This window comes from Oncorhynchus mykiss, chromosome 8 (assembly GCF_057628025.1).
Source record: "Oncorhynchus mykiss isolate SJ-2025 chromosome 8, ASM5762802v1, whole genome shotgun sequence".
NCBI lineage: Eukaryota > Metazoa > Chordata > Actinopteri > Salmoniformes > Salmonidae > Oncorhynchus > Oncorhynchus mykiss.
This window is the reverse complement of record NC_143029.1, coordinates 10,419,610-10,447,500: the sequence shown is the minus strand read 5'-3', so window position 1 is coordinate 10,447,500 and position 27,891 is coordinate 10,419,610. Positions and strand designations below refer to the sequence as shown.

General features: G+C 43.0%; 1 protein-coding gene across 2 annotated transcripts in view; it reads left to right on the top strand.

The window, feature by feature from the left end:
* kif26aa (kinesin family member 26Aa) overlaps positions 1-27,891 on the top strand; it is a 168,869-nt gene that overhangs the window by 35,282 nt on the left and 105,696 nt on the right. For both annotated transcript variants that reach the window (XM_090242540.1, XM_090242542.1), the window contains exon 3: positions 25,850-26,314. In XM_090242540.1, coding sequence (XP_090098666.1) covers positions 25,850-26,314 — 465 coding nt within the window. The remainder of the gene's footprint in view (positions 1-25,849; positions 26,315-27,891) is intronic.

Here is a 27,891-nt window from a genome sequence, read left to right as displayed (position 1 = left end):
GGGGGTTTGGGGTAGGGATGTGGAGGGAGGATAGGGGGCTGGTGGGGTGTTGGAGGTGGATGAGGGAAGAAGAGTGGAGACAGCGAATGAGTAGGCGATAGATAAGCCTGTTGGAGCCAGGGCCCGAAAACTCCAGCATTTGACTGACAAGCTAAGTGAGCCGTGAGGCAGATCAATGTTGCCCCGTTTTCATGGTCTTAATTCTGGACTGTCAAAAAGCCCAAAACTCCATCATCACTCTTCCCTCCCTCCTCTTCCATCTATCCCATCCGTGGAATGAATGGGCCTTCGATCGGTCCCAGCCTCCATCTGTCTTTGATAGGGGACATTGAGCAAAAGTCTGTGTGCACAGAGGCGGACAGAGGTGAAAAGAGGATAGGGGGGTTGTTGGAGGATCTAAAACACACACCCTCCCCTCCCTAACCCCAAACCCCCAACCCTCCCTAACCCCCATATGTTCTCTTTAATGCGTGTGAGAGAGAGTGCATCTCGGGGAAAATAAAGTGATGTTTAATCAGTGCACATTCAATCTTCAATTCAATAAAATTCAATAACATTTTATTTGTATTAGTCATTTTTATTTTATACAAATATACAATATATGGAGATGTCACCTACCTACACACCCTACCCTCCCTAACCCCCACACACCCTACCCTCCCTAACCCCCACACACCCTACCCTCCCTAACCCAACACACCCAACCCTCCCTAACCCCCACACACCCTACCCTCCCTAACCCCCACACACCCTACCCTCCCTAACCCCCACACACCCTACCCTCGCTAACCCCCACACACCCTACCCTCTCTAACCCAACACACCCTACCCTCCCTACCCTCCCTAACCCCCCACACCCTACCCTCCCTAACCCAACACACCCAACCCTCCCTAACACCCACACACCCTACACTCCCTAACCCAACACACCCAACCCTCCCTAACCCCCACACACCCAACCCTCCCTAACCCCCACACACCTTACCCTCCCTAACCCAACACACCCAACCCTCCCTAAACCCCACACACCCTCCCCTCCCTAACCCCAAACCCCCAACCCTCCCTAATCCCCACACACCCTACCCTCCCTAACCCAACACACCCTACCCTCCCTAACCCAACACACCCAAACCTCCCTAACCCCCACACACCCTTCCCTTCCCTCCCTAACCCAAAACCCCCAACCCTCCCTAACCCAACACACCCAACCCTCCCTAACCCCCACACACCCTAACCCTCCCTAACCCAACACACCAAACCCTTCCTAACCCCCACACACCCCAACCCAAAATCCCCAACCCTCCCTAACCCCCACAAACCCAACCCTCCCTAACCCAACACACCCAACCCTCCCTAACCCCCACACACCCAACCCTCCCTAACCCAACACACCCAACCCTCCCTAACTCCCACACACCCTCCCCTCCCTAACCCCCACACACCCTATCCCCCCTAATGGCTACACACCCTACCGTTCCGCTGGCGATAGGTTGTATGAGCAGGGGTTCAAATGTGATGTAATGAAGTTCTGCCATTTTAGGATACTTTGCATATTATGGTGGACTGAATGTAATTCTGTAGAAAATGACCATTGCCATTTCTGGGGACGGTTCCATCACCTATGATAGGCTGCATCGTACATCTCTATTCTAGCCATTCTGTAAGGTGCTGTATTTATTTTCTTAGTCAACCTTGTGTTCTGTTTCTTTGTGTTTTTGAACGTAGCCCTGTTTCTTTGTGTTGAACGTAACCCTGTTTCTTTGTGTTCTCGAACGTAGCCCTGTTTCTTTGTGTTGAACGTAGCCCTGTTTCTTTGTGTTCTTGAACGTAGCCCTGTTTCTTTGTGTTGAACGTAACCCTGTTTCTTTGTGTTCTCGAACGTAGCCCTGTTTCTTTGTGTTCTTGAACGTAGCCCTGTTTCTTTGTGTTCTTGAACGTAGCCCTGTTTCTTTGTGTTGAACGTAACCCTGTTTCTTTGTGTTCTTGAACGTAGCCCTGTCTTTCATTTTTGTTCATTGTTTTTACCTGTGTGAGTTACTCACCTGGTCTTCATTCTGTTTGTGCCTTTGTGAGGTATTGTTCCTTATGACTCTACTAAGCCTTTTCCCAGCTCGTTTGTGAGAACCAGTTATAGCCTTCAGTCCTAGTTTTGATTCACCTGCATGTTTGCCTACCTGTGCATGACCTTTGCCTGCCTGTGACCAGGATTTCTGCCTTCTGCGAAGGAGAAATAAACACCTGCCACGCTCTGCGAGTGAATCTACACATTTCTCTCCCTGGGTATTCATTACACATTCCTTATGACTGTTGTTGATAAGGAATGAATAAGCCCAATAGGTTCATGTTGATGTGAAAGCACCATCATTCAGCTCAAGTAGCCTTCACTCAAGTACTCACTTTACTTCAAGTTTTACAATCACGTATATCAAGCTGTCTTCATCCCCTGTGGGTACAAGGCACTTAAAGTCACACCTCCTTTCACAGCCGTCATCATCCCTACTCTCTTTCCCAATCCTTCTACTGCTAATAAAAACCAATTTGGAAAGTCTTAGTTTATGCTTTTTCCTTGACCACTACCACAACAACACCATCAAATGCCCTAGCCATTAGCAGTGAGTAAGAAGCATTGGAGACTTCAGTCAACTCTGTTCTGTCTGTGGTGACATTTCTCAACCTGCTTTAAACTTTTGGTCTCTGCAAGTTGCCTGCTTCAAAATCAGCCTCGTTGTCACCTAACCCCCATTACCACGCTCTCCTATTTTCTGCCCCCTTATCTTCCCATTGCCTCAGGCGGTCTGGCTGTTATGCCCTCAGATTGGATGTCATCAGTGATGCCTCAGATTAGACCGTTGGCATTTGGGGTTTGTGTTGCGGCTGTTTTGAGGAGATAACAATATGTTTTTTCACCTACTTTTTGATCTGTTAAACATGTTCTTAGATGTTGCAGTTTGGGATGCTGGCCGAATTTCAGCGGGCGATGCTCAAATGTTTCTGCATACTTTGTTGCACAGTGTCAAATGACCCGAGTGTCGGTGAAGTCATCAGGAAGGTGGAAAGTTCTGCAGTAGGCCCACATGCAATCAATCCTTGTAGTTATAGTTAGCACATTGTATATGTACAGTTGAAGTCGGAAGTTTACATACACCTTAATCAAACACATTTAAAATCAGTTTTCACAATTCCTGACATTTAATCCTGGTAAAAATTCCCTGTCTTAGATCAGTTAGGATTACCACGCTATTATAAGAATGTGAAATGTTAGAATAATAGTAGAGTGAATGATTTGATTTCTTTCATTACATTCCCAGTGGGTCAGAAGTTTACATACACTCAATTAGTATTTGGTAGCCTTCCACAAACTTCCCATAATAAGTTGGGTGAATTTTGGCCCATTCCTCCTGACAGAGCTGCTGTAACTGAGTCGGGTTTGTAGGCCTCCTTGCTTGCACACACTTTTTCAGTTCTGGGATTGAGGTCAGGGATGGCCACTCCAATACCTTGACTTTGTTGTCCTTAAGCCATTTTGCCACAACTTTGGATGTATGCTTGGGGTCATTGTCCCTTTAGAAGACCCATTTGCGACCAAGCTTTAACTTCCTGACTGATGTCTTGAGATGTTGCTTCAATATATCCATGTAATTTTCCTCCCCCAGTCCCTCCTGCAGCAAAGCACCCCCACAACATGATGCTGCCACCCCCGTGCTTCACGGTTGGGATGGTGTTCTTCGGCCTGCAAGCATCCCCCTATTTCCTCCAAACATAACGATGGTCATTATGGCCAAACAGCTATATTTTTTGTTTCATCAGACCAGAGGACATTTCTCCAAAAAGTCCCATCTTTGTCCCCATGTGCAGTTGCAAATCGTAGTCTGGCTTTTTTATGGCGTTTTGGAGCAGTGGCTTCTTCCTGGCTGAGTGGCCTTTCAAGGTTATGACTTGTTTTACTGTGGATATAGATACTTTTGTACCTGTTTCCTCCAGCATCTTCACAAGGTCCTTTGCTGTTGTTCTGGGATTGATTTGCACTTTTCTCACCAAAGTACGCTCATCCCTAGGAGACAAAACACATCTCCTTCCTGAGCGGTATGACGGCTACGTGGTCCCATGGTGTTTATACTTGCGTACTATTGTTTGTACAGATAAGCGTGGTACCTTCAGGCGTTTGGAAATTGCTCCCAAGGATGAACCAGACTTGTGGAGGTCTACAATTTAATTTCTCTTGATTTTCCCATGATGTCAGGCACTGAGTTTGAAGGTAGGCCTTGAAATACATCCACAGGTACACCTCCAATTGACTCAAATTATGTCAATTAGCCTTTCAGAAGCTTCTAAAGCCATGACATTATTTTCTGGAATTTTCCAAGCTGTTTAAAGGCACAGTCAACTTAGTGTATGTCATTTTCTGATCAACTGGATTTGTGATACAGTGAATTATAAGTGAAATAATCTGTCTGTAAACAATTGTTGGAGAAATGACTTGTCATGCACAAAGTAGATGTCCTAACCGACTTGCCAAAACTATAGTTTGTTCACAAGAAATTCGTGGAGTGGTTGAAAAACTAGTTTTAATGACTCCAACCTAAGTGTATATAAGACTTATCTGTATATATCATTCTGATAGGGTTTTCACACATAACATCTTCATATTGTGAAAGCTGACAAGGAGATGAAATAGGCTCAAACATTCTTCGACTTCAATGTAGTTGGGCATATTTTGAATTACTCCCATGCCATTTAAATCAAATCAAAATCAAATTATATTTGTCACATGCTCCGAATACAACAGGTGTAGGTAGACCTTACAGTGAAATGCTTACTTACAAGCCCTTAACCAACAACGCTTTAAGAAGTTAGTAAGTGTTAAGTAAAAAATAGATAAATAGAAAATAAAAGTAACAAATAATTCAATAGCAGCAGTAAAATAACATTAGGAGTGTATACATCAACACACATTGAAATGCTATAGGCCTCTTCTATGAGTGTCTCTTAGGAACTCCTAACGGCCGAATACTGTCCCCGTTCCGTGTCAGCTCCTTTCACAACTGCCTCACATTGGCTTTGTGGGATCCTTCCTCAGTCCCCTTTCACCAACCTCTGAAAATGAAGTAGCCAGTAAACAAACAATCCAGGCCAGTCTCGTAGAACAGGTGAATTTGTTGTACATTTAGTAATTTAGCAGACACTCTTATCCAGAGCAACATACAGCAGTGAGTGCATACATTGTCATTCATACTGGTCCCCCGTGGGAATCAAACCCACAATCCTGGTGTTGCAATTGCCACGCTCTACCAACTGAGGCACACGGGTCACCTTTGGCTGCTAGGCATATATTTACACTATGATCATAACCAACATTTATTTTCTGTTCATGCCTTGCTCTTACTTTGCTTCTTCAAGCATGAATTTGGAGCAGCCGTGCCCATTAAAACCGAGGGGGATGTGGGTGAAATCACGTCAGGCCTTTCTTCACAAGTCTTCTCTGTCACTCCATATCCAGGTGTAGGCCGAACGGTTTGACACTACAAACTCTTTACGATCAGAGTCTCTTTAATACAAGATCTTTTACATGTACAGGAAATCCTGAAGTCGTTCTGTTAGCGCTGTCACCAAGTAGCGAAGACACTAAGTAGTCAAACTTTACCGTTCTGGGGAAGTAGACAAAACAACACTTGCCTTGGTGATCATATTGTCTCTTCCCAGATGTCAGAATTGCCACATAATTTTTTTTCAGAATTTGTATTTTTCTATAGATCTTTCTAAGGAAGCTAGCGGTCCAGTCAAGGTGGGATATGAGTCTAGAAGTGAGGTGAGGATGTCAAAATTTGACACCAGAAGACATATCCTGCCTATATTGTCGACACGAAGAGTTGTCCGTGCTATCATGGCCCTGCTTCCTGTCAAAACAGGAAACCGAAAGGGGCAAAAGGGAGGATAGGAACGTGTTGTAGGTCTATTTGAAGTGTAGTCGGCTCGAGGTCCATAGTGTTCTGCTTTGACCTTCCCGGCTTTAAAAACAAGTCCATAAAGGCCGGGTCTTGCTGCTGGGATACACCTGATGGGGATATTTTCATCTCTCCACCACAGCATGTCGGAATATTTCACCCCTGCTTTTGACACTTGTTTTCATTTTTGGGAGAGATTCTACCTCCCAGCCCAAAACAGAGCCTAGGATCAGGGGGATATGGAGTGGAACATACGCTGGCCCGTTGACCACTCTTGTCAGCATTTGTTTTGATTGTCCGTTTAGGAGGGGAAGGCCCTGTTAGTTGGGTTTGATGGTTTGATGGATTTTTCCACGAGGCTATCTATTGCTTGATAACCTTGATGCATGTTAGTTTTTCCTCAAAGTTCTGTCCTGTTTTTACAGCCCACGTTGTTTATTAGCTTTTGCCCACCAGGGACAACAATTGTGTCAACACCTTACAAGTGGGTTAAAATAGTTTGGCATGTTGGCAGTGGCACACTGGCTGCCCAATGGGCAACAACATAGAGTGCAGTGAATTGTGTGGCAGCCAGCGTAAGAGGTTACAGCAGGCGTGCACTGACAATGACAGAACTGTGTTGGCATTAACCCGAACTAATGTTTTAAATTCGATAGACAGAGGGAGAATAACGCATGACGAGTTCAACAAACGCTGCTAATTATCAGGCGAAACACAAACCGTCTGGAAAAATGACGACAATGCTTTGCTGCTGGCAAATACGCCACGGCTGTGCCGGCTTTGCCTGAGGAGGAACTGTCCTAGAATATCAATGAGGCATTAGTTTAGCTGGTGTGTGTGTGTGTGTGTGCGTGTGTTTGAAGCCTGTGGTGTTTGATGTTGTTTGCCATGGCCGTCTGTTTGGTTGAGGCATTCATGGTTAAGCAGATAGGGTTGTCCTCATGGACCCTCTTCTCTGGCCTCTTGCTGTGATTGATGTTACTCACAAACCCATAATGCACTGGCTCATGTGTTCATGGTAGCGTTACACTTATAATATAGATTCTCGTGCTGTGGTGGTCTTATCGAGTGTTAGGTATTGTATTTCAGCAAGGAAGTAGCCTGTCATACATAATGAAAACTGCAGTGGTTCATGTTTGTTCTTAAGAGTATATAAACAACAGTATAGTCCTTCGCCGTCTAAGCATAACTTGGAGGAGTTGGAATCGGGTGAATTGAGTGCACAACCTACAGTGGGGAGGAGTATTTGATACACTGCCGATTTTGCAGGTTTTCCTACTTACAAAGCATGTAGAGGTCGGTCATTTTTATCATAGGTACACTTCAACTGTGAGAGACGGAATCTAAAACAAAAATCTAGAAAATCACATTGTATGATTTTTAGGTAATTAATTTGCATTTTATTGTATTTGATGACCTACCAACCAGTAAGAATTCCCGGCTCTCACATACCTGTTAGTTTTTCTTTAAGAAGCCCTCCTGTTCTCCACTCATTACCTGTATTAACTGCACCTGTTGGAACTCGTTACCTGTATAAAAGACACCTGTCCTCACACTCAATCAAACAGACTCCAACCTCTCCACAATGGCCAAGACCAGAGAGCTGTGTAAGGACATCAGAGATAAATTGTAGACCTGCACAAGGCTGGGATGGGCTACAGGACAATAGGCAAGCAGCTTGGTGAGAAGGCAACAACTGTTGGCGCAATTATTAGAAAATGGAAGAAGTTCAAGATGACGGTCTGGGGCTCCATGCAAGATCTCACCTTGTGGGGCATCAATGATCATGAGGAAGGTGAGGGATCAGCCCAGAACTACACAGCAAGACCTGGTCAATGACCTGAAGAGAGCTGGGACCACAGTCTCAAAGAAAACCATTAGTAACACACTACGCCGTCATGGATTAAAATCCTGCAGCGCACGCAAGGTCCCCCTGCTCAAGCCAGCGCATGTCCAGGCCCGTCTGAAGTTTGCCAATGACCATCTGGATGATCCAGAGGAGGAATGGGAGAAGGTCATGTGATCTGATGAGACAAAAATAGAGCTTTTTGGTCTAAACTCCACTCGCTGTGTTTGGAGGAAGAAGAAGGATGAGTTTAACCCCAAGAACACCATCCCAACCGTGAAGCATGGAGGTGGAAACATCATTCTTTGGGGATGCTTTTCTGCAAAGGGTACAGGACGACTGCACCGTATTGAGGGGAGGATGGATGGGGCCATGTATCGCGAGATCTTGGCCAACAACCTCCTTCCCTCAGTAAGAGCATTGAAGATGGGTTGTGGCTTGGTCTTCCACCATGACAACGACCCGAAACACACAGCCAGGGCAACTAAGGAGTGGCTCCGTAAGAAGCATCTCAAGGTCCTGGAGTGGCCTAGCCAGTCTCCAGACCTGAACCCAATAGAAAATCTTTGGAGGGAGCTGAAAGTCCGTATTGCCCAGCGAAAGCCCCGACAACTGAAGGATCTGGAGAAGGTCTGTATGGAGGAGTGGGCCAAAATCCCTGCTGCAGTGTGTGCAAACCTGGTCAAGAACTACAGGAAATGTATGATCTCTGTAATTGCAAACAAAGGTATCTGTACCAAATATACATTTCTGGTTTTCTGATGTATCAAATACTTATGTCATGCAATAAAATGCAAATGAATTACTTAAAAATCATACAATGTGATTTTCTGGTTCCGTCTCTCACAGTTGAAGTGTACCTTTGATAAAAATTACAGACCTCTACATGCTTTGTAAGTAGGAAAACCTGCAAATCGGCAGTGTATCAAATACTTGTTCTCCCCACTGTATATAGCTTTTCAAGGTTTTGACGCTCAACTCTAAGAATGTGAGGCAAATACAGAATCGTCAAGAACTCCAGTGTGTGAGAAATTCATTTGAGGGTTAGAATGGCCCTATCACTGGCTCGTCCTTTGGAGTGACGCAAGATGAAGCTCTTACTGTGAATGTCACATGTCCTCTATAGTGACAGGAGGTGTCAGAGACGTCAAGGAGTCTGGAAACGACCTTGAGGAGAGTGCTGATGGCCTATAGAGTGTCAGAGCTGGGCTGCATTTGAGTGTCTGTCTGTCTATCTAGGGGCTGTGGGTGGAGTGGATTTTCCTGAAGAAGGAAAATCTGCAGGCTATGCTGACATTCCTAGCTGACATTTCTAGCGCTGAAGCGGGGGGTGAGTCATCAATAAATGGTGCAAGTAAAGAAATGAACACTGACTAGTTTGTGATAGTAAAGATGTTTGTCCTCAATTTGAATCAAGACTTGATGTGACGCTGAATTAATTTGACAAAGTGGGGTATCATTTTAATGGGAAATGTTTCAGTTACTTAACTCTAGTGTCCTTAGTCACCCTGACAAGACTGTGTCAACAATTGGTTTAGTCAGGGTGACATGACATAGGTTATCCTTTGACAGCCTACACAAAATGCCAAGAAACAGTATATGCACTTGGACAGCTGCATAAATACTGTATTTCTATCTAACACTTAGCACCTCTGCTCAAAATTTTTTTTTTTTAAACTGTGTTGTATTTATATATTTGGTTATAGTTCCCCTCCTGTAGCAGCTGTAAATGTACATTTTCTCCCGAGAAGACTATCAGTGCTGTTAAATGGAGTTGTTGCCTACATTGTAATTGTGTTCCTTTTAGATATCAATTTGAACAAACATGAAGAGAAAATCATACAGTACATCTACTTGGGAGGAGATTATTTCAGCACTGCTTATAAAATAAAATATCTGAGTCGACTTAATCGAGACGCTTCCATTGATCAATGTACTAATTTGCTTCCCTGATAAGCAGGTTTTTAATCCTAATTATTCTTTGAAGTGTATTTGCTATTGTGAAAGGGAACTGCTTCATATCCTCCTCAAGCTCTAATTACCACATATATTACAACTATTCTCCTTTGTCCGTTCAGGCGTTGACGAATAAGTCAAATCTTTTTTTTATATCTGGTTTTCATCCCTCAAATGAATTCAGCCCCAATTAGTGACTTTTATTCTCTCTCAGGTGCTTGTTGCACAGGTCACCTTTTTTGTATGGAAAGTGACCCTACCTTGTCTGCTAAAAGCTCTGTCTGTGCCGCCTGTCTCATTTGAATGTAAAGTGGACCAGCGAAAGTGGCTCCCTGACTCTGTTCTTTATGGCAGCAAGGCTGGGGGGCCATTGTCAATCTCGTGCCGGCAGACAGATTGTGACTGAGCGACCATTGTCACCATGTTTGATAGGTTGAGCGCCTGGCAACAATAAGACCCCATTTGCTCTCAAATACAAGGATCATCACCTTCTGAGCTTTCGCAATATGAATACGTTATGTATGAAACCCTATCAGAATTCTATCTATGTACAATGTACTAACTACAACCCATATTTTACGGTGCATTCGGCATTACGTTACAGCCACATTCTAAAATGTATTAAATATTTTTTTCCTCATCAATCTAGACACAATACCCCATAATGACAAAGCAAAAACACATTTTTAGATATTTTTGCAAAAAAAACCTGAAATATCAAATTTACATAAGTATTCAGACCCTTTACTCAGTACTTTGTTGAAGCACCTTTGGCAGCGATTACAGCGTCAAGTCTTCTTAGGTATGACGCTACAAACGTGGCACACCCGTATTTGGGAAGTTTCTCCCATTCTTCTCTGCAGATCCTCTCAAGCTCTGTCAGGTTGGATGGGGAGCGTCGCTACACAGCTATTTTCAGGTCTCTCCAGATGTTCGATTGGGTTCAAGTCCGGGCTCTGGCTGGGCCACTCAAGGACATTCAGAGGCTTGTCCGCTCCTGCGTTGTCTTGGCTGTGTGCTTAGGGTTGTTGTCCTGTTGGAAGGTGAACCTTCACCCCAGTCTGAGGTCCTGAGCGCTCTGGAGCAGGTTTTCATCAAGGATCTCTCAGTACTTTGCTCCGTTCATCTTTCCCTTGATTCTGACTAGTCTTCCAGTCCCTGCCACTGAAAAACTTCCCAACAGCATAATTCTGCCACCACCATGCTTCACTGTAGGGATGTTGCAAGGTTTCCTTCAGACGTGACGCTTGGCATTCAGGCCAAATAGTTCACACTTGGTTTCATCAGACCTTTAGGTGCATTTTGGAAAACTCCAAGGGGGCTTTCTTGTGCCTTTTACTGAGTGGTGGCTTCTGTCTGGCCACTCTACCATAAATACCTTATTGGTGGAGTGCTGCAGAGATGGTTGTCCTTCTGGAAGATTCTCCCATCTTCACAGATGAACTCTGGAGCTCTGTCAGAGTGACCATTGGATTCTTGATCACATCCCTGACCAAGGCCCTTCTCCCCAGATCGCTCAGTTTGGCCGGGTGGCCAGCTCAAGGTAGAGTCTTGGTGGTTTCAAACTTCTTCCACTTAAGAATGGAGGCCACTATTTTCTTCAGGACCTGCAGACATTTCTTGGTACCCTTCCCCAGATCTGTGCATTGACCTCATGGTTTGGTTATTGCTTTGACATGCACTGTCAACTGTGGGAGCTTATATAGACAGGTGTGCCTTTCCAAATCAGCTCAATTTCGAGTCTCAAAGCAAAGGGTCTGAATACTTATGTAAATAAGGTATTTCTGTTTTTTATTTTTTATAAATTTGCTAATAAGGCTGTAACGTAACAAAATCTGGAAGAAGTCAAGGGGTCTGAATACTTTCCGAATATACTGTATAATGGATTGACTGCAATGCAAATAATGGTACTTTAACTTAGCATGAGAGTCAAGCTAAACAAAACCGCTACGCATACCTCAACATTAACATTAACAGGGTCAGATGGCTTTCGCAGTTTTGCTGCTGTTAACAAGCAATCAGCAGCAGCCAATCATATCCAGCGTGTGTGCAATTCCATCAGCAAGCCCTGCCTAGTGTGCTACCGGTGCTAACACTCAACATCCATGTTTACCTGTCTTCACTCCTGAGCTGCATGGGATTGACCCTGCTGTGAATCACAGCGTTGCCCCGGACTTGGGAAGTGGAGGAAGGCGAGGCGGAGGGGTTATAATTTCTGAATAGACGGATCTCATATCTGGGGTTGTGAGTCACCTTACCCCATTATGACTACCATTAGCTTTGATAAAAGGCAGGACGTGACTGTAATAGGGTGTAATGGCTCTATTAAGATGCTCCATTAGCGTCCTCCCCCCTCTTCTTATAGTCAATTACGTCTGTATCATTATCATCGTTATCCTTCCGTCGCCTTGTTTCTTGCTGTTGCCTGGATTTGTGTGACAGTTGAGCCGTATATATTGCTTGTTCAGTCAAACCAGGGATGCCGTACTTTCATATGTCTATCAACTAAAACTGCACTGAATTGCTCAGTTTATATGCCGTTTTTGATTAATGGATTCCATTTCCATTACAGGTTGTATTGTATAAACATGTCCTTCATGCACTTACTATAGTTGGCAACATTGTGCTCAGTACATTTAGGGTACTGCAATGTTTTATCGGAGCTCGAGGCTAATTGGTATCCATGCACAGTTTAAGAACCTACACATTAGGAGAGAGAGAGAGAGAGAGAGAGAGAGAGAGAGAGAGAGAGAGAGAGAGACTTCAGGGTGTCCTCAGTATCTACATCCTGCGCTGAGGCAGTGCCTCCAATGAGGTTCGATGAAAGAAGGATTCTCAGAATAAACAAGGAGAGTGGTCGTCTTTGAGTGATGGTATACTTATGTCATAATGATTCGAACTCAATTCAAATGTGTAGTCATCTACCCACAACAAACACGGTAGTCATCCTTTCGGTCTCACACTGGCCCAACGCCACAGTTCTTCTAGGGGCAGTAAAGAACAAGGAAAGGGTGTGCCCCATTGTGCAAAGTACTTTACTTGAATTTCCTCTGAAACTGGAGCCACAGTGTAAAACATCCTTTGGTCAATATGCTCTTTAAACGCAACAGACCACATTAGAACACAACAGACCACATTGTGAATCTGTGGGATTGCCTTGTTTCCTGTTTCTTTCATATCTTGCTAAAAGGAAGGAAGATGGTTATTCAATTATCTTAAGACTTCTGCTAGGAACCTTTCATGTGGACAGTCCTGTTAACCCACTGGGAACACACTGTTTGAATCAACGTTGTTTTAACATAATTCATTTATAAACGTTTTGGGACCATGGCTTCAATGTGGAAAATACATTGGGACCTGAAAAAGTCATCAACCAGTATTGTTTTCATCTCATTTCAACCAGCATGGAAACATTGAAATTAGGCTAAAACATACATTTAAATACATTGACTTTATCTGTCTAACAGGTTGTTGCTTACAATATAATCTCAACATAATCATCGGAATTATGTATACGTTGAAATTGCGTAAAGTTTCACCTAGAACCTAACGCAATTCAATATCCTATATTCAGTATACATACAGTATATTGAGTGGTTGAAAATATGTTGAATTTCATATTTGATTCAACATTTTATTTGACCTTGTTTCAATGTTGATAGAATGGTATGTTTGAATAAACGTCATTGTTTCAACGTCATGCTATCAACCTAAATAAGGAGGTATATTGAAATAGAATGTGAAGCCACAGTCCAATGATTTCTGCCTGTACAGTGACTCCTACTGGTATATGAGGGGTAATGCACTTTGTGGAGAAAAAGTCTACCATTCAGATGCCTTCCTGAACCCTGCTTAGCTTCGGAAACGAGCTGTGTTTGATTCAGCTGACATCACATCTGTAAACGTATCAGCTTCCATACTCATTTACATAGACTACCTAAATAACATTGAATAGTTGAAAGTAACCTTTAACTTTTCTTACACAAGGTGTATGTGGGAAAAAAAAAACATTGGAGTGAGGTTGGGTTTATGTAGGCTGCATTGACTTCTGATTTGCCATGTTTAATATCATGGTGTAGGTTTACATGTACACAATAATATGATTATTGTGGATAGTCAGATTAATATAGTAGTTTGTTTAAAACGTTTACATACTGTACATAGTTCTGATGATTATGTTGAAATTACATTGACGTAACAAGCTGTTAGTCAGGTTAAGGTAATGTATTTAAGTTAAAGTTTTATCCTAATTTCTATGTTTACAACGCTGGTTGAAATTAGATGAAAACACTACTTACTGGTTGATGACTTCTTTCAAATCCAATGTATCGTCCACAGTGATTCCACATCACACTACGTTGACAAATTATGTTGAAACAACGTTGATTCAACCGGTGTGTGCACAGTGGGTTGGGTCTAGGTGAAATTGTAAAATAAGTAGATTTTACAAAAGGAGTGTGGGCAAATTGAAAAGGCGACAATCCTTGTCAACAGAGGAGGTCTGCTGAACATAACTAACATGCTCCGGATTTTGTTTGGAAATTCTCTCTCTGTTTAGAAGTGTTTCGAAAAGAAGGCTGGCCATTCTACACATCCTGCGCACCTCTTTGTCTGTGTGGAGTGAGCCTTTCTCTCACAATGTGCTGTCTGTTTAGGGAGTTGGGTCTCTGCTTTGCCCAGCTGGAACCTGTCCTCCCCTGAGGGCTTTCAGGCCGCTGTGCTGCACTCTGCCAGAGCGCTCGTACACATTTGTTAGCATATAAACTACAAGCCGATCGCTTTGCTGTTGCACACGTCTCCACTGCACTCAAAAGTGATTTATTTTCCAACTGTGGGAGGGAACCTTTGAACGATTGGTCATTTCAACTGTAGTTGGGGTGGTTACGGTATATCTTCCATCTTTTCTCTTCAGTTACTTTTTTATTATTTTATCATTTATGTGATGACACTTGTTTATGACGAGAGAAGGAGTGTCGGGCAATACAGTCAAACAATGAAAAAATCCATTAGAAAATGACACTTGGCATTTGCCTTGACGGCGGCCACCAACTGTAGCGGTGCTGCCAGAACCTCAGTCACAGTCCAAGTATAACCGGAGATGGAGTGACACGTTTGACAAAGGACCCTCCGGCGAAGATCCCCACTCTCCCAACCCCAACTAACCACCCATCTCCCCCATTTCCCCTAAATCCTGTGTGAGGTCTACCGGTTGTATGGCGAATTGTATATTGTCTTCTCTGACAGTACAAGTGAGGGTTTCAGTACCCCCCCGCCCCCCCAGCCCCGCAGAGCTTTTGGAAGGCTGCCAGGGAGTTCTACACAGCGTTTTTAATTAGGATCTGGCTGGCCCTATGAATATGCACAACATGGCTGCTCTATGTTTCGACTATGATGTGGGGGTGGCTGGGGAGCGAGGGGTGGGTGTGTGGGGTGGGGTGGGGTGGTTGGCATTATGGAATTCACCTTCCTGTTTGCAGTGAGACCTTGGAGCTACAGGCAAAAGAAAGGGGAAAAAAAACACTGGTATACCAGGACACAACCAATCATCCAACAATATTAACCTGTCTGTGTGTGGCTCTGACCCACTTTCTCAAAGCCTGAACTTGTTCTCTTTACGGCACACAATGAATTGCATTTCCCTGCACCTGCGATAACATCTACAAATCTGTGTACGCGACCAATCAACTTTGATTTGATTTTAATTCTATTTTACAATCGACTCAGTCTCATAATAGCTTGCCACATTGTGAAAAGGACCTGTCAACATTAGAGAAGACATCTCCTGAAGTGCACCTAGCTAATCCCCAAAACCCTCACAAACTCATCCATCACCAGCCTTATTCTGTAAGCTCTGGGGTAGAGCACACTGAGCTCCCATCAGCTCCCCAACAGCTCCCAACAGCTCCCAGCAGCTCCCAGCAGCTCCCAGCAGCTCCCAGCAGCTCCCAACAGCCATCCTTATGAAGGGGGTCCTAGATCAGTAGACTAGATGAGATTTTGATTCTTTCATCAGCTTGCTGAACAATCGCCCGTCTGCTGCTATGGGACAGGGATACCACCATGCCTTGATTAGTGACTGGTCCCGATTAATGAATAGCATTATGAGCCTGTGAGACCAGAGCGTGGGCTTTAAACCCCCAGCCAGACAGAATAAGAGCGGATACAGGCCTGTGGCACCATGAAGATGCATCTGCGGGCAGATTTCTGACTTTATGTTCGGAGCATACATTAACCCAAAACTTTGGAGCAGTTTCACTGCTGGCCAAGGCTTGCAGACACTTGTTTCTCCACTGTTTATTTTTTTGACATACTGTATGTACTCTAACCTCGCCAAGCAGTGTCCTTACAGCGCAGTGTCCTTACAGTGCAGTGTTCTTACAGCGCAGTGTTCTTACAGTGCAGTGTCCTTACAGAGCAGTGTCCTTACAGCACAGTGTAATTACAGTGCAGTGTCCTTACAGAGCAGTGTCCTTACAGCGTAGTGTCCTTACAGCGCAGTGTCCTTACAGTGCAGTGTTCTTACAGAGCAGTGTCCTTACAGAGCAGTGTCCTTACAGTGCAGTGTTCTTACAGCGCAGTGTTCTTACAGTGCAGTGTCCTTACAGAGCAGTGTCCTTACAGCACAGTGTAATTACAGTGCAGTGTCCTTACAGAGCAGTGTCCTTACAGCGCAGTGTCCTTACAGCGCAGTGTCCTTACAGTGCAGTGTCCTTACAGAGCAGTGTTCTTACAGCACAGTGTCCTTACAGAGCAGTGTCCTTACAGAGCAGTGTCCTTACAGCGCAGTGTCCTTACAGCGCAGTGTCCTTACAGTGCAGTGTCCTTACAGAGCAGTGTTCTTACAGCACAGTGTCCTTACAGAGCAGTGTTTACACAGGTGCAAATGTATTATATTTAGTCCATTTTTGGTGTTCTTTTTTGTTTGTTTACTTACTCCATTTATTATTATGTATTGTAGATCATTGATATATTTTTTTCGCATCACCCTTTAACATAATATTTCATTTTATGCATTTAATTTGCTGTATATGACATTTAAATGTGTATGAACCTTTTTTATAGGTGAATGCCGTGTGTGTTTAACAATAAAAGCTGCAGGTAATTCTGTAGGCCTAGGTCTATGCAGCCTGGAAAGACAGAGCAACTAGGAAAACAATTTAGAAAGGGTAGAAATAGAACTACCCAACAAATATCATTTAACCTCGAAGAAAATACTGGTAGGTAATCAAATTATATATCCATTATTAAGTCCAACTCAGTGAACATGCAATTACTTTTTAACCTACAGTTGTATCATGTGTCCAAGGACATATTGGCAAATTTCCGAGACACTCGCGAGAGACAACATTCAGCAATTTCTCATACGATAGTCTAGGTTAGAATAAACGAGTGACTTCGCGGTAGAAGTGGACTTTGGATAATCTTTGTTCATTGAAGTGTCAACAGCGGCACAACTGCTGCTGGAACGCCCAACTGTCATCTGTCAATGAGAGAGGCTATGTGATTTACATTGTGAGAGAGTAGAGAGACCACTATGTTCGTCTCTGTTTAGTTAGTTTTGGAAAAGTTAAGAGATAGCACGCTGAGGAACTTCTTCCCGCGCTTGGAAAAGGTCCTTGCTCGCGATTGTGGGCCCATCTGCCTGCTGGTGTTTTTGGAGAGGAATACTGTCGGGAGAGAAAATAAGAGCTGGTATAAGACCTGGTAGGGCCGAGAATTTAAGGTAAAAAAAATTACTTGATTCTCTAATGTTCAGTTCAGGTGCAAATGTTCGCTATTTGTTTTACTTGACATTGAATGCAGTGATATAAACTATATTATAAATTGGGTGGTTCGAGCCCTGAATGCTGATTGGCTGACAGCTGTGGTATATATATGACAAACGTTTATTTTTACTGCTCTAATTATGTTTGTAACCGGTTTATAATAGCAATAAGGCACCTCGGGGGTTTGTGGTATATACCACGGCTAAGGGCTGTTGTGTTGTGCGTAAGAACAGCCGTTAGCTGTGGTATATTGGCCATATGCCACACCCCCTCAGGCCTCATTGCTTAAGTGTACTTAGTTGTCCATGTTCAAACATGTTATAAATTACATTTAGGTGGGAAATGATCCTTCCACGTGCTGAACCATATGCACTGCCATGTGCCATAATGATCACAGTTGAATGCAATCCTAGTATAAAGGCCTATGGCTCTATATGTGTATATAAATGTGTATATGTATAGAAATGTGTGTGTGTGTATGTATATATATATAGTTGAAGTTGGAAGTTTACATACACCTTAGCCAAATACATTTAATCTCAGTTTTTCACGGTTGGGATGGTATTCTTCGGCTTACAAGCCTCCCCCTTTTCCCTCCAAACATAATGATGGCCATTATGGCCAAACAGTTCTATTTTTGTTTCATCAGACCAGAGGACATTTCTCCAAAAAGTCCCATCTTTGTCCCCATGTGCAGTTGCAAATTGTAGTCTGACTTTTTTTATGGCGGTTTTGGAGCAGTGGCTTCTTCCTTGCTGAGCGGGCTTTCAAGGTTATGTCGATATATGACTTGTTTTACTGTGGATATAGATACTTTTGTACCTGTTTCCTCCAGCATCTTCACAAGGTCCTTTGCTGTTGTTCTGGGATCGATTTGCACTTTTCGCACCAAAGTACCATCATCTCTAGGAGACAAAACACGTCTCCTTCCTGAGCGGTATGACGACTGCATGGTCCCATGGTGTTTATACTTGCCTACTATTGTTTGTACAGATAAGCATGGTACCTTCAGGCATTTGGAAATTGCTCGCAAGGATGAACCAGACTTGTGGAGGTCTACCATTTTTTTCTGAGGTCTTGGCTGATTTCTTTTGATTTCCCCATGATGTCAAGCAAAGAGGCACTGAGTTTGAAGGTAGGCCTTGAAATACATCCACAGGTACACCTCCAATTGACTCAAATTATGTTAATTAGCCTATTAGAAGCTTCTGAAGCCATGACATAATTTTCTGTAATTTTCCAAGCTGTTTAAAGGCCCAGTCAACTTAGTGTATGTAAACTTCTGACCCACTGGAATTGTGATACAGTGAATTATAAGTGAAATAATCTGTCTGTCAACAATTGTTGGAGAAATGACTTGTGTCATGCACAAAGTAGATGTCCTAACTGACTTGCCAAAACTATAGTTTTTTAACAAGACATTTGTGGATTGGTGGAAAAACAAGTTTTATTGACTCCAACGTAAGTGTATGTAAACTTCCGATTTCAACTGTATATACTGTTTATTCATGTGTTGTTGTTTTTTTTAAATTTTTTACAAATGATATGTTTCTATAACAAGGACTATATCTTAAGCCACTATGTGATGGAAGAATGTGATCAAACCTTAGATAAAGTAGAGCAAGTATTATTGTACATTTGTGTAACTTTTACATATAGGTTATTCAGTTGTAAAGACAGCTCTCCAATCCAAAATGTTTCCATGCTCTTTAACAATATTCCATATGCTACTGGTATTTAGATTTCATACTTTTGTTTTGTTTATAACCAATTGACCTCCCAAATGTATTGATTTTTGGGGGAAGAAAGTATTTGGGCTTTGTGTGGTGTAAGATAGGGCTATTATTATGGTTTCCTGACCTCCATCTCTACATCTGATAAAACATGCAAAAGGTAATTCTGTTGGCCTCACAGTTGGCCAAGCTCTCTCAGTAGCTGTGGGAAAGTAAGGGGCAAGGAGGTTAGAAGTCGCACAGACTCCAGCTGGTCCACTGTAGAACCACTGTACCAGGGGCCAATTTAGAAAGAATAGTCACATCTGTCTCAACAGTTTCTCAAGCATTAGGAGAAGGGAGAAAGGGGAAACACCATTGTTTTGTTGTTTAAACACCCTGGGCATCGACCGTTAACGACGCAGTACCCGCATTTGTATGTGTAGGCGTTTAGGAGTTTAAGAAAACATGGCCGCATTGTGTGGCTAGTTAACGGCTTAACTCAACAGGCTGTGGTAGGAAGTCCATAAACTGTGCAGGAGACACACTTGTGTGAGAAAGTATAGATTAGAATTTGCTGTTGTATCCTTGCTGCTGTATAGTGTAAACCTTCTATTTCCCCTCTGGTCTGTTTGTAAAGAGAAGGAAGCGGACAGAAAGCAGAGAACATGAAGACTGGGATTGAATGTATGTTGGAAATAGTAGTAGTCCCTGTCATATCACTGTAATCAGAAACATCTCTTAGTCCCTGTCATATCACTGTAATCAGAAACATCTCTTAGTCCCTGTCATATCACTGTAATCAGAAACCTTTACAGTTTACACACAGTATTTGTATGTATGTCTGAGCATAACTTCCAATACTGTATGAACACAGATGTATTGTCCTCAGAGAGTCTATAAAGAGAAGCCTCTCCTAACCCAGGTGTATTGTCCTCAGAGAGTCTATAAAGAGAAGCCTCTCCTAACCCAGGTGTATTGTCCTCAGAGGTATCTATAAAGAGAAGCCTCTCCTAACCCAGGTGTATTGTCCTCAGAGAGATCTATAAAGAGAAGCCACTCCTAACCCAGGTGACAGTACTGCAGGTCTCATTCTCTACACTGTTGACACTGTCATCAATAACCATAAGTCATTCTCTCCTGGTTGTTTTACAAGTTAAGTCCCATGGTGTAAATTCTTTAAGGACGTTTCCTCCAGAAGGTGTAGAAATGGGATTATTTCAAGAGGTGTACTCTGCTAATAACTATCCTTTCAATTTCAGTGTGATATTAGAAGGATAATATTGGACTGTCTTGTGTCAGTTCAAATGTGGAACCCATGTTTCAGCAGCGCCACCGTTGATAGCGTCACTGACACTTGTTGAACAACCTCACTCGCGTCTTTGGTATCCCTTCAAGCAGATGTACAATATTACGCCTTTATCCTCACCTCTTAACAGACTCCGCAGTCTGTCTCTTTCAATGGGCCGTGAGACAAAGGCAATGATGAGCAGGTTTGGGGTTGTAAACTATCGTAATGTTCCCCCAAAAGCCTCTTGTCTGGAGTGTTTCCAGAGTGTGCCTGGCTGCTGCCACCCGGGTCTGGGTCTATGGACATGCAGGGCCCAGCGCAAACACACGGAGCAGAGACCTGGAGATATGCTCCTATTCAAAGGCATTGACTCATTACAAAGGGAGGTCACAACCCTGCTCTTTCTCCTGGCAAAGGACTCCGGCATCCATTTTGACGGTAGGAACCACAGCCAACAGCATGCTCTTAAATCTCTGGACAAAGTGAGAAGACCTTCCAATGGTATTGTTTTTGGGCCTGCTGTATACAAGTGGGTATTGATGAGTCAGGGGGAGGGTGGATGGTCTTCAAGAGACTCGGGGTCTTACCGGGAGCTTACATCTGTGTGCAGGACTTTTAGAAGCTCGACAGCTGTTAAAACGTAGGTTATAGACTGACAAAAGCCAGACCGTTTTGTATCATTGTTATGGGAAATGCTTGTTATGCATTACCATACAGACACACCAGTGCTTGTTATGCATTACCATACAGACACACCAGTGCTTGTTATGCATTACCATACAGGCACACCAGTGCTTGTTATGCATTACCATACAGACACACCAGTGCTTGTTATGCATTACCATACAGACACACCAGTGCTTGTTATGCATTACCATACAGACACACCAGTGCTTGTTATGCATTACCATACAGACACACCAGTGCTTGTTATGCATTACCATACAGACACACCAGTGCTTGTTATGCATTACCATACAGACACACCAGTGCTTGTTATGCATTACCATACAGACACACCAGTGCTTGTTATGCATTACCATACAGACACACCAGTGCTTGTTATGCATTACCATACAGACACACCAGTGCTTGTTATGCATTACCATACAGACACACCAGTGCTTGTTATGCATTACCATACAGACACACCAGTGCTTGTTATGCATTACCATACAGACACACCAGTGCTTGTTATGCATTACCATACAGACACACCAGTGCTTGTTATGCATTACCATACAGACACACAAGAACTGATATACAAGAATTTGAGTCCAGACTCCAGACAGAAGGCAATTGGGCTTTTTTAAAGTTTGGGTCCCATTGGATTTGGTTTCTCATCCACCAGTCGTGTCTCATGTGATAAGGCTGTCTATTTATGAAGAACCACTCATTCCTCTCGCATGACATTCTGCACAAAAACACGAGAGACATTCTCAACAATGTTTTTTTTTATCCCAAAAAGTTATCAAAGTCAGATAACGAACTGGTCGTTGGAACGCAGAGCTCCCTGGAGCCTCGAACAGATTGCAGCATCTGGCAAAGCCTGTCCACCAGACCCCAACCTCCTGTCAGTCCACTCCCATGCTCCCCTGCCTCAGACAAAAGCACTCAATCACCGAGCACTGTTGCTGAGGATGGCTCTTTCTACTCCTGACCTCCGGCTCACTCCACAACATAAACCTCAGTGACATATAGGAGGGGAACTCCCGCTCACACCCCCCGCCCCTGCACCCACGCCTGAGACACAACCGCAGGCAGGGCCAAGCGCAGTTTATTACCAACCTTAAATCAACTTTTATACAATGTCCAGTGCGAGGATAGAGAAGTTGTGCATTGTGTGTTGTTGAGGTACTGCGAGCAGCTGTCGTGAGTTCAGTGTGCGTTCAAGTTCACTGTTCAGAATCAGGACTTCTTGGGAAGGTGTTTGAATAATGATTTAAAAGGGAAACGTTTCACTCACAGTGTTTGAATGTTGGTGACTCAACAAACTGTTGATATTACTAGACATTGTTGAACTACCCTATTCTGTAAAAATATGTTCTCAATCAGATGTTAAGGTAGTACAGTACAGCGGGTGTTTTTCAGGTCTTTCTCTTGGCTCACACTCATATTTACCCCTGCAGATATCTTACACCACCCATCAAGGAAGGAAACCTTTGAGCAAAAAAATCTTTGTTGCCTGTGTTATCCTTCCTCTCTGCCTCATCCTATCTTTTCTGCTAAGGAAGGATTCTTTTTTTACCGATCTGAGCCCTTAGGTAGTCTCTAAATGTCTTGGTCTGAAAAGTTTTCTGTTAGAGTAACGTCCTTTAGTGATGTGCGGGTCAGATGTTTGTTCACCCTCACCTGCCCACAATTACTGTTAACCATCTGCGGATATAGAAAATGCGCTGTACAGTCAGAGATGGCGGAGATATTTTTTTGTCAGGCTTTTAGGTAGGCCTATGTTCTGCTTAGGATTTCCAACATTTTGGTAGGCTATTTGTTAGTCAACTTTTCTATAATTAGATACATGAAATACATTTGTATTGGTCACGTACACATATTTTGCAGATGTTATCGTGGGTGTAACAAAATGATTATGCTTCTAGCTCCAACACTGCAGTAATACCTAAACAATACAAACATTCAAAAAAGAAAAAGAAAGGAATGAAGACAATTTGAAATATTAGAACGAGCATTATAAATGTATCTGTATATGATTGTGTGTGTAGACATTCATATTATTATATTCATAAAAAAGGTGAGTACAGCAGTAGTTATATAGGATGAGCCTTGACTAGAATACAATATATACATATAGGCCTTCAGAAAGTATCCCCTTCACTTTTTTACACATTTTGTTGTGTTACAGCCTGAATGTAAAATTCATTAAAGTTGAGATTTTGTGTCACTGTCCTACATACAATATACCATAATGTCAAAGTAAAATTATATTTTTTTTTATTTAAAAAAAAACATATTTATTAAAAATGAGAAGCTGAAATGTCTTGAGTCAGTAAGTAATCAACCCTTTTCTTATGGCAAGCCTAGATAAGTTCAGGCGTAAATATGTTCTTAATAAGTCACATAATAAATTGTATGGACTCACTCTGTGGGCAATAGTGGTGTTTAACATGATTTGTTTATGACTACCTCATCTCTGTACGCCACACATACATCTGTAAGGTCCCTCAGTTGAGCAGTGATTTTCAAACACAGATTCAACCACATATAACAGTGAAGTTTTCCAATGCCTCAAAAACAAGGACACCTATTGGTAGATGGGTAAAAAAACAGACATTGAATATCCCTTTGAGCATGGGGAAGTTATTAATTACACTTTGGATGGTGTATCAATACAGCCAGTCACTACAAAGTTACAGGCGTTCTTCCTAACTCAGTTGCCGGAGAGGAAGGAAACCGCTCAGGGATTTCACCGTGAGGCCAATGGTTACTTTAAAACAGTTACAGATTTGACTGTGATGGCTTTGATAGGAAAAAACTGAGGATGGATCAACCACATTGTAGTTACTCCACAATCCTAATCTAAATGACAGAGTGGAAGCCTGTATAGAATAAAAATATTCCAAAACATGCATCCTGTATACAATAAGGCACTAAAGTAAAACTGCAATAAATTTGGCAAAAAAATTAAGTTTACGTTCTCAACACACACTGTTATGTTTTGGAGAACCAATACAACACATCACAGAGTACCACTCTTGTCACGTGTGCTCCCTCTCCTGCCTTTAGGTCACCAGGCTCCTCGTTAGGGCGCACACCTTTCACCAGCGTTAGCCGCATAATGACACTCACCTGGACTCCATCACCTCCTTGATAACCTGACCTATATATGTCACTCCCTTTGGTTTCTTCCCTAGTCGTCATTGTTTCTGTTCCTGTGTCAGTTCTGTGCGTTGTTCGTGTTTTCTTGTTTTGTGTTATTTTACTTTTATTTATTAAAACACTCACGCCCTGAACTTGCTTCCCGACTCTCAGTGCACATCATTACAACTCTTCATATTTTCAAGCATGGCGTTGGCTGCATCATGATATGGGTATTCTTGTAATTGGCAAGGACTAGCGAGTGTTTTAGGATAAAAATTAATGGAATAGAGCTAAGTACAGACAAAATCCTAGAGGAAAACCTGGTTCAGTGTGCTTTCCACCAGAAACTGGGAGACAAATTCACATTTCAGCAGGACAATAACCTAGAACACAAGGCCAGATACAGTGCCTTGCGAAAGTATTCGGCCCCCTTGAACTTTGCGACCTTTTGCCACATTTCAGGCTTCAAACATAAATATATAAAACTGTATTTTTTTGTGAAGAATCAACAACAAGTGGGACACAATCATGAAGTGGAACGACATTTATTGGATATTTCAAACTTTTTTAACAAATCAAAAACTGAAAAATTGGGCGTGCAAAATTATTCAGCCCCCTTAAGTTAATACTTTGTAGCGCCACCTTTTGCTGCGATTACAGCTGTAAGTCGTTTGGGGTATGTCTCTATCAGTTTTGCACATCGAGAGACTGACATTTTTTCACAATCACCACACGTGACATAGCCGGCACCGCTATCATTCTATTTTCACCACTTTTACCAAATCTTTCCCAAACATTAGGCTACTGTTCTGGCCCTCCCTTCAATTTATTTTAAACTCTCTATTTCGCAGCTTTTCTCTTATTGAATTAAACTCCGTTTTCCTTTTTGCCTCACCGGATCAACGTAAACTTTTGCTGCCCCAAATTATTTGGCAATTGCCGTGTATTTGGTGCGCTACAGTTAGGCCTTAAAACTTAGACTATGCACTAACGCCAGATAAAAATAATGATAGAAAAACCTCAATGTAGCCTATAGATATGAATTGAGCAAGAATGGTACATTTATGGATTTTCAATGCATTGTTTTCTCTCAATATTTCATGACCCATATCCACGGGGACTGCAGGTTATGAGTCAACCCTCGCATCACATCCTTATACAGCTAACTGTTTCCTGAAGCTGTGTTGTATTCGTTGAGACTCTTGGATACCCATCTTCCATTGAGGCCATTGAGTTGATCAGTGGATATGGTAGTCATGACTACCCTAGCTCTTGATGGTGTGCACTTCTCTGTGATGGTATCCGCCTGGAGCCTGTGTGTGCGTGTGTGTGCTTACATGTATGTAGGCTATGTAATGTGTTTGTCTTTTAATAGAATACTGCAATGTATGTTTTCGAATAAGTAGCAGTATGGCATATCAGAAATAAGAGAAATTAACTGAAATGAAATGATCTTGAACAAACCTGAATATTTGAGATCTGACTCGTGGGTTGACTCTAATCTTGTTGTTTCTCCACAGGACCCGGGCTTCGCCGTGTTCCTGTTCGACAAGCTCCAGCACCTCCAGTGTCCACATAGGGGCCCGTATGCTAGAGAGGACAGCACCTGCCAGGTCTGTGGCACTGCCCTCCACCAACTGAGACGCCTGGCCCTGCAGAAAGCCTTGGGCCTCACCGGAGACATGCCCGACCTGCATCCTGGAGCCTTCTCCTCAGGGCTGACCCCCCGCCCTGCCGCCCACAGCGTGGGCACCCTACCCTGCCAGGACTGGTCCATGGAGGACTCGCCAGCCAAGCAGCCACCCAGGTTCTATGATCAGATTCCTGGAGAAAGGTTCAGGGGGGGACTCCAGGGTTGGGGTGGGATCCAGAGCAGCTACATGGGAGGGTCCAAGTCCACGGTGAATCCCCTACCACAGCACTTTCTGGAGGGAGTGTGGAGAGTCTCTCGTGTCAGGAGGGATCATCACCCTCATTCTGCTATGGTAAGTTCATATTCTCTTTTGTTTTCTTTAGGTTAGGGTATTTTGGGCTAGACTTCATTCATACAGTTTCGGTCTTTTAAGCATTATGAAATGTATTCAGACCTGTGTTTGTCCTTCTTCTGAAAGCTACCTAGCAAACACTTTCAAGCCGAAATGCATGATTATTTTGGCAAAAAAGACACCTTGAATTTGTCCTCCATTTTCATTTAAGAATGGCTACCATTTTCATTCACTTTGGATTGTCTTGCACGGTAACAAGAATGGCTACCATTTTCATTCACTTTGGTTAGTGCTGCACGGTAACACATTCTACTTTTTTATACTCCATGTGCTATGACAAAACCATTCCGGTCTGAGAAAAGACCTTGGTTTTGCTGTTACCTTGGCAACGCAGAACAATTTGAATTGCTGTGACTCTAGAAAGAGTTAGGAGTTGTGACCAGGGTCAATGGGAAAGGACTTATTTCTCCATCCATGGCTTCTGTTAGGAGTTTGGTTGCCAAGCATGACATTTCCAGCTCTCTGGAATAGTGTGTATTTGACTGAAACTACTGTAGTTTCTGTATTTTTTTCAGGCCACTTATTAATTAGGCTTTAGACCCAGTGTCAATTTTATGGCTGGCTCTATAATCATATCATCATGATTCACACTCCTAGTTCAAGGCTGAGGTGTCTTGAATACCACTCCAGTTAAGTGGCATGACAGGGTTGCCACCACAGGGGGCCTTCATCTGCCTGAATGAGATGTCACCCTCTGATGATGTCATTTGGGGTGTTAATCAGGACTCGGGGGCGACATGACCAGTGTCAAGGCAGGTGCCTGCTCATAGCTCAATATAAACAGTGGAGTTGGGAGTCTCTGTCATATAACTTATTTTAGAGATGATATTTTTAACATTTACCTCATACTCCATTCATAGCAGAATAGTAGTTAGTCAGATAACTTTTAATCCACCTTGTACTGTTTTGGGCATCCCTCTCAGGACATTATCTGATCTAGAAAAATGAACTATCCATATATTGGCGAAATGAAATTAACACACCACTACATCATCTAGCCTGTACAAAACTAAAATGCCATCCCCTCTGACTCACAGTCCACTGAGGAATACAGAAGGTAAACAAAGCCGAGGTTCATATCACCGGAGAGTCACAGGCAACACAATTCAGCTTCCTTTTTACACTTTTCTTATAAACAACTCTAAAGGTTGTTTGGCTAGTGCCAATTCAAGTGACGGACTGCATCCCCATGAAAAAGGATGACAGTAGTTAGAGGCTGCTGAGGGGAGGACGGCTCATAATAATGTCTGGAACGGAGCGAATGGAATGACATCAAACCATGTGTTTTATGTATTTGATACCATTCTACCTATTCCGCTCCAGCCATTAACACGATCCCGTCCTCACCGATTAAGGTGCCACCAACCTCCTGTGATGGCAGTCCAGTTAGTCCTAGGTAAACCCAGGTAGATAGATGTTGGCCATGACAATAAAGTACACCCCAAGGCTGCATCAGTAGTCATTAAACAAGCAGATTGCCCAGCACAATGCCCTCTGAGCCGGTATCACAGCCTTCC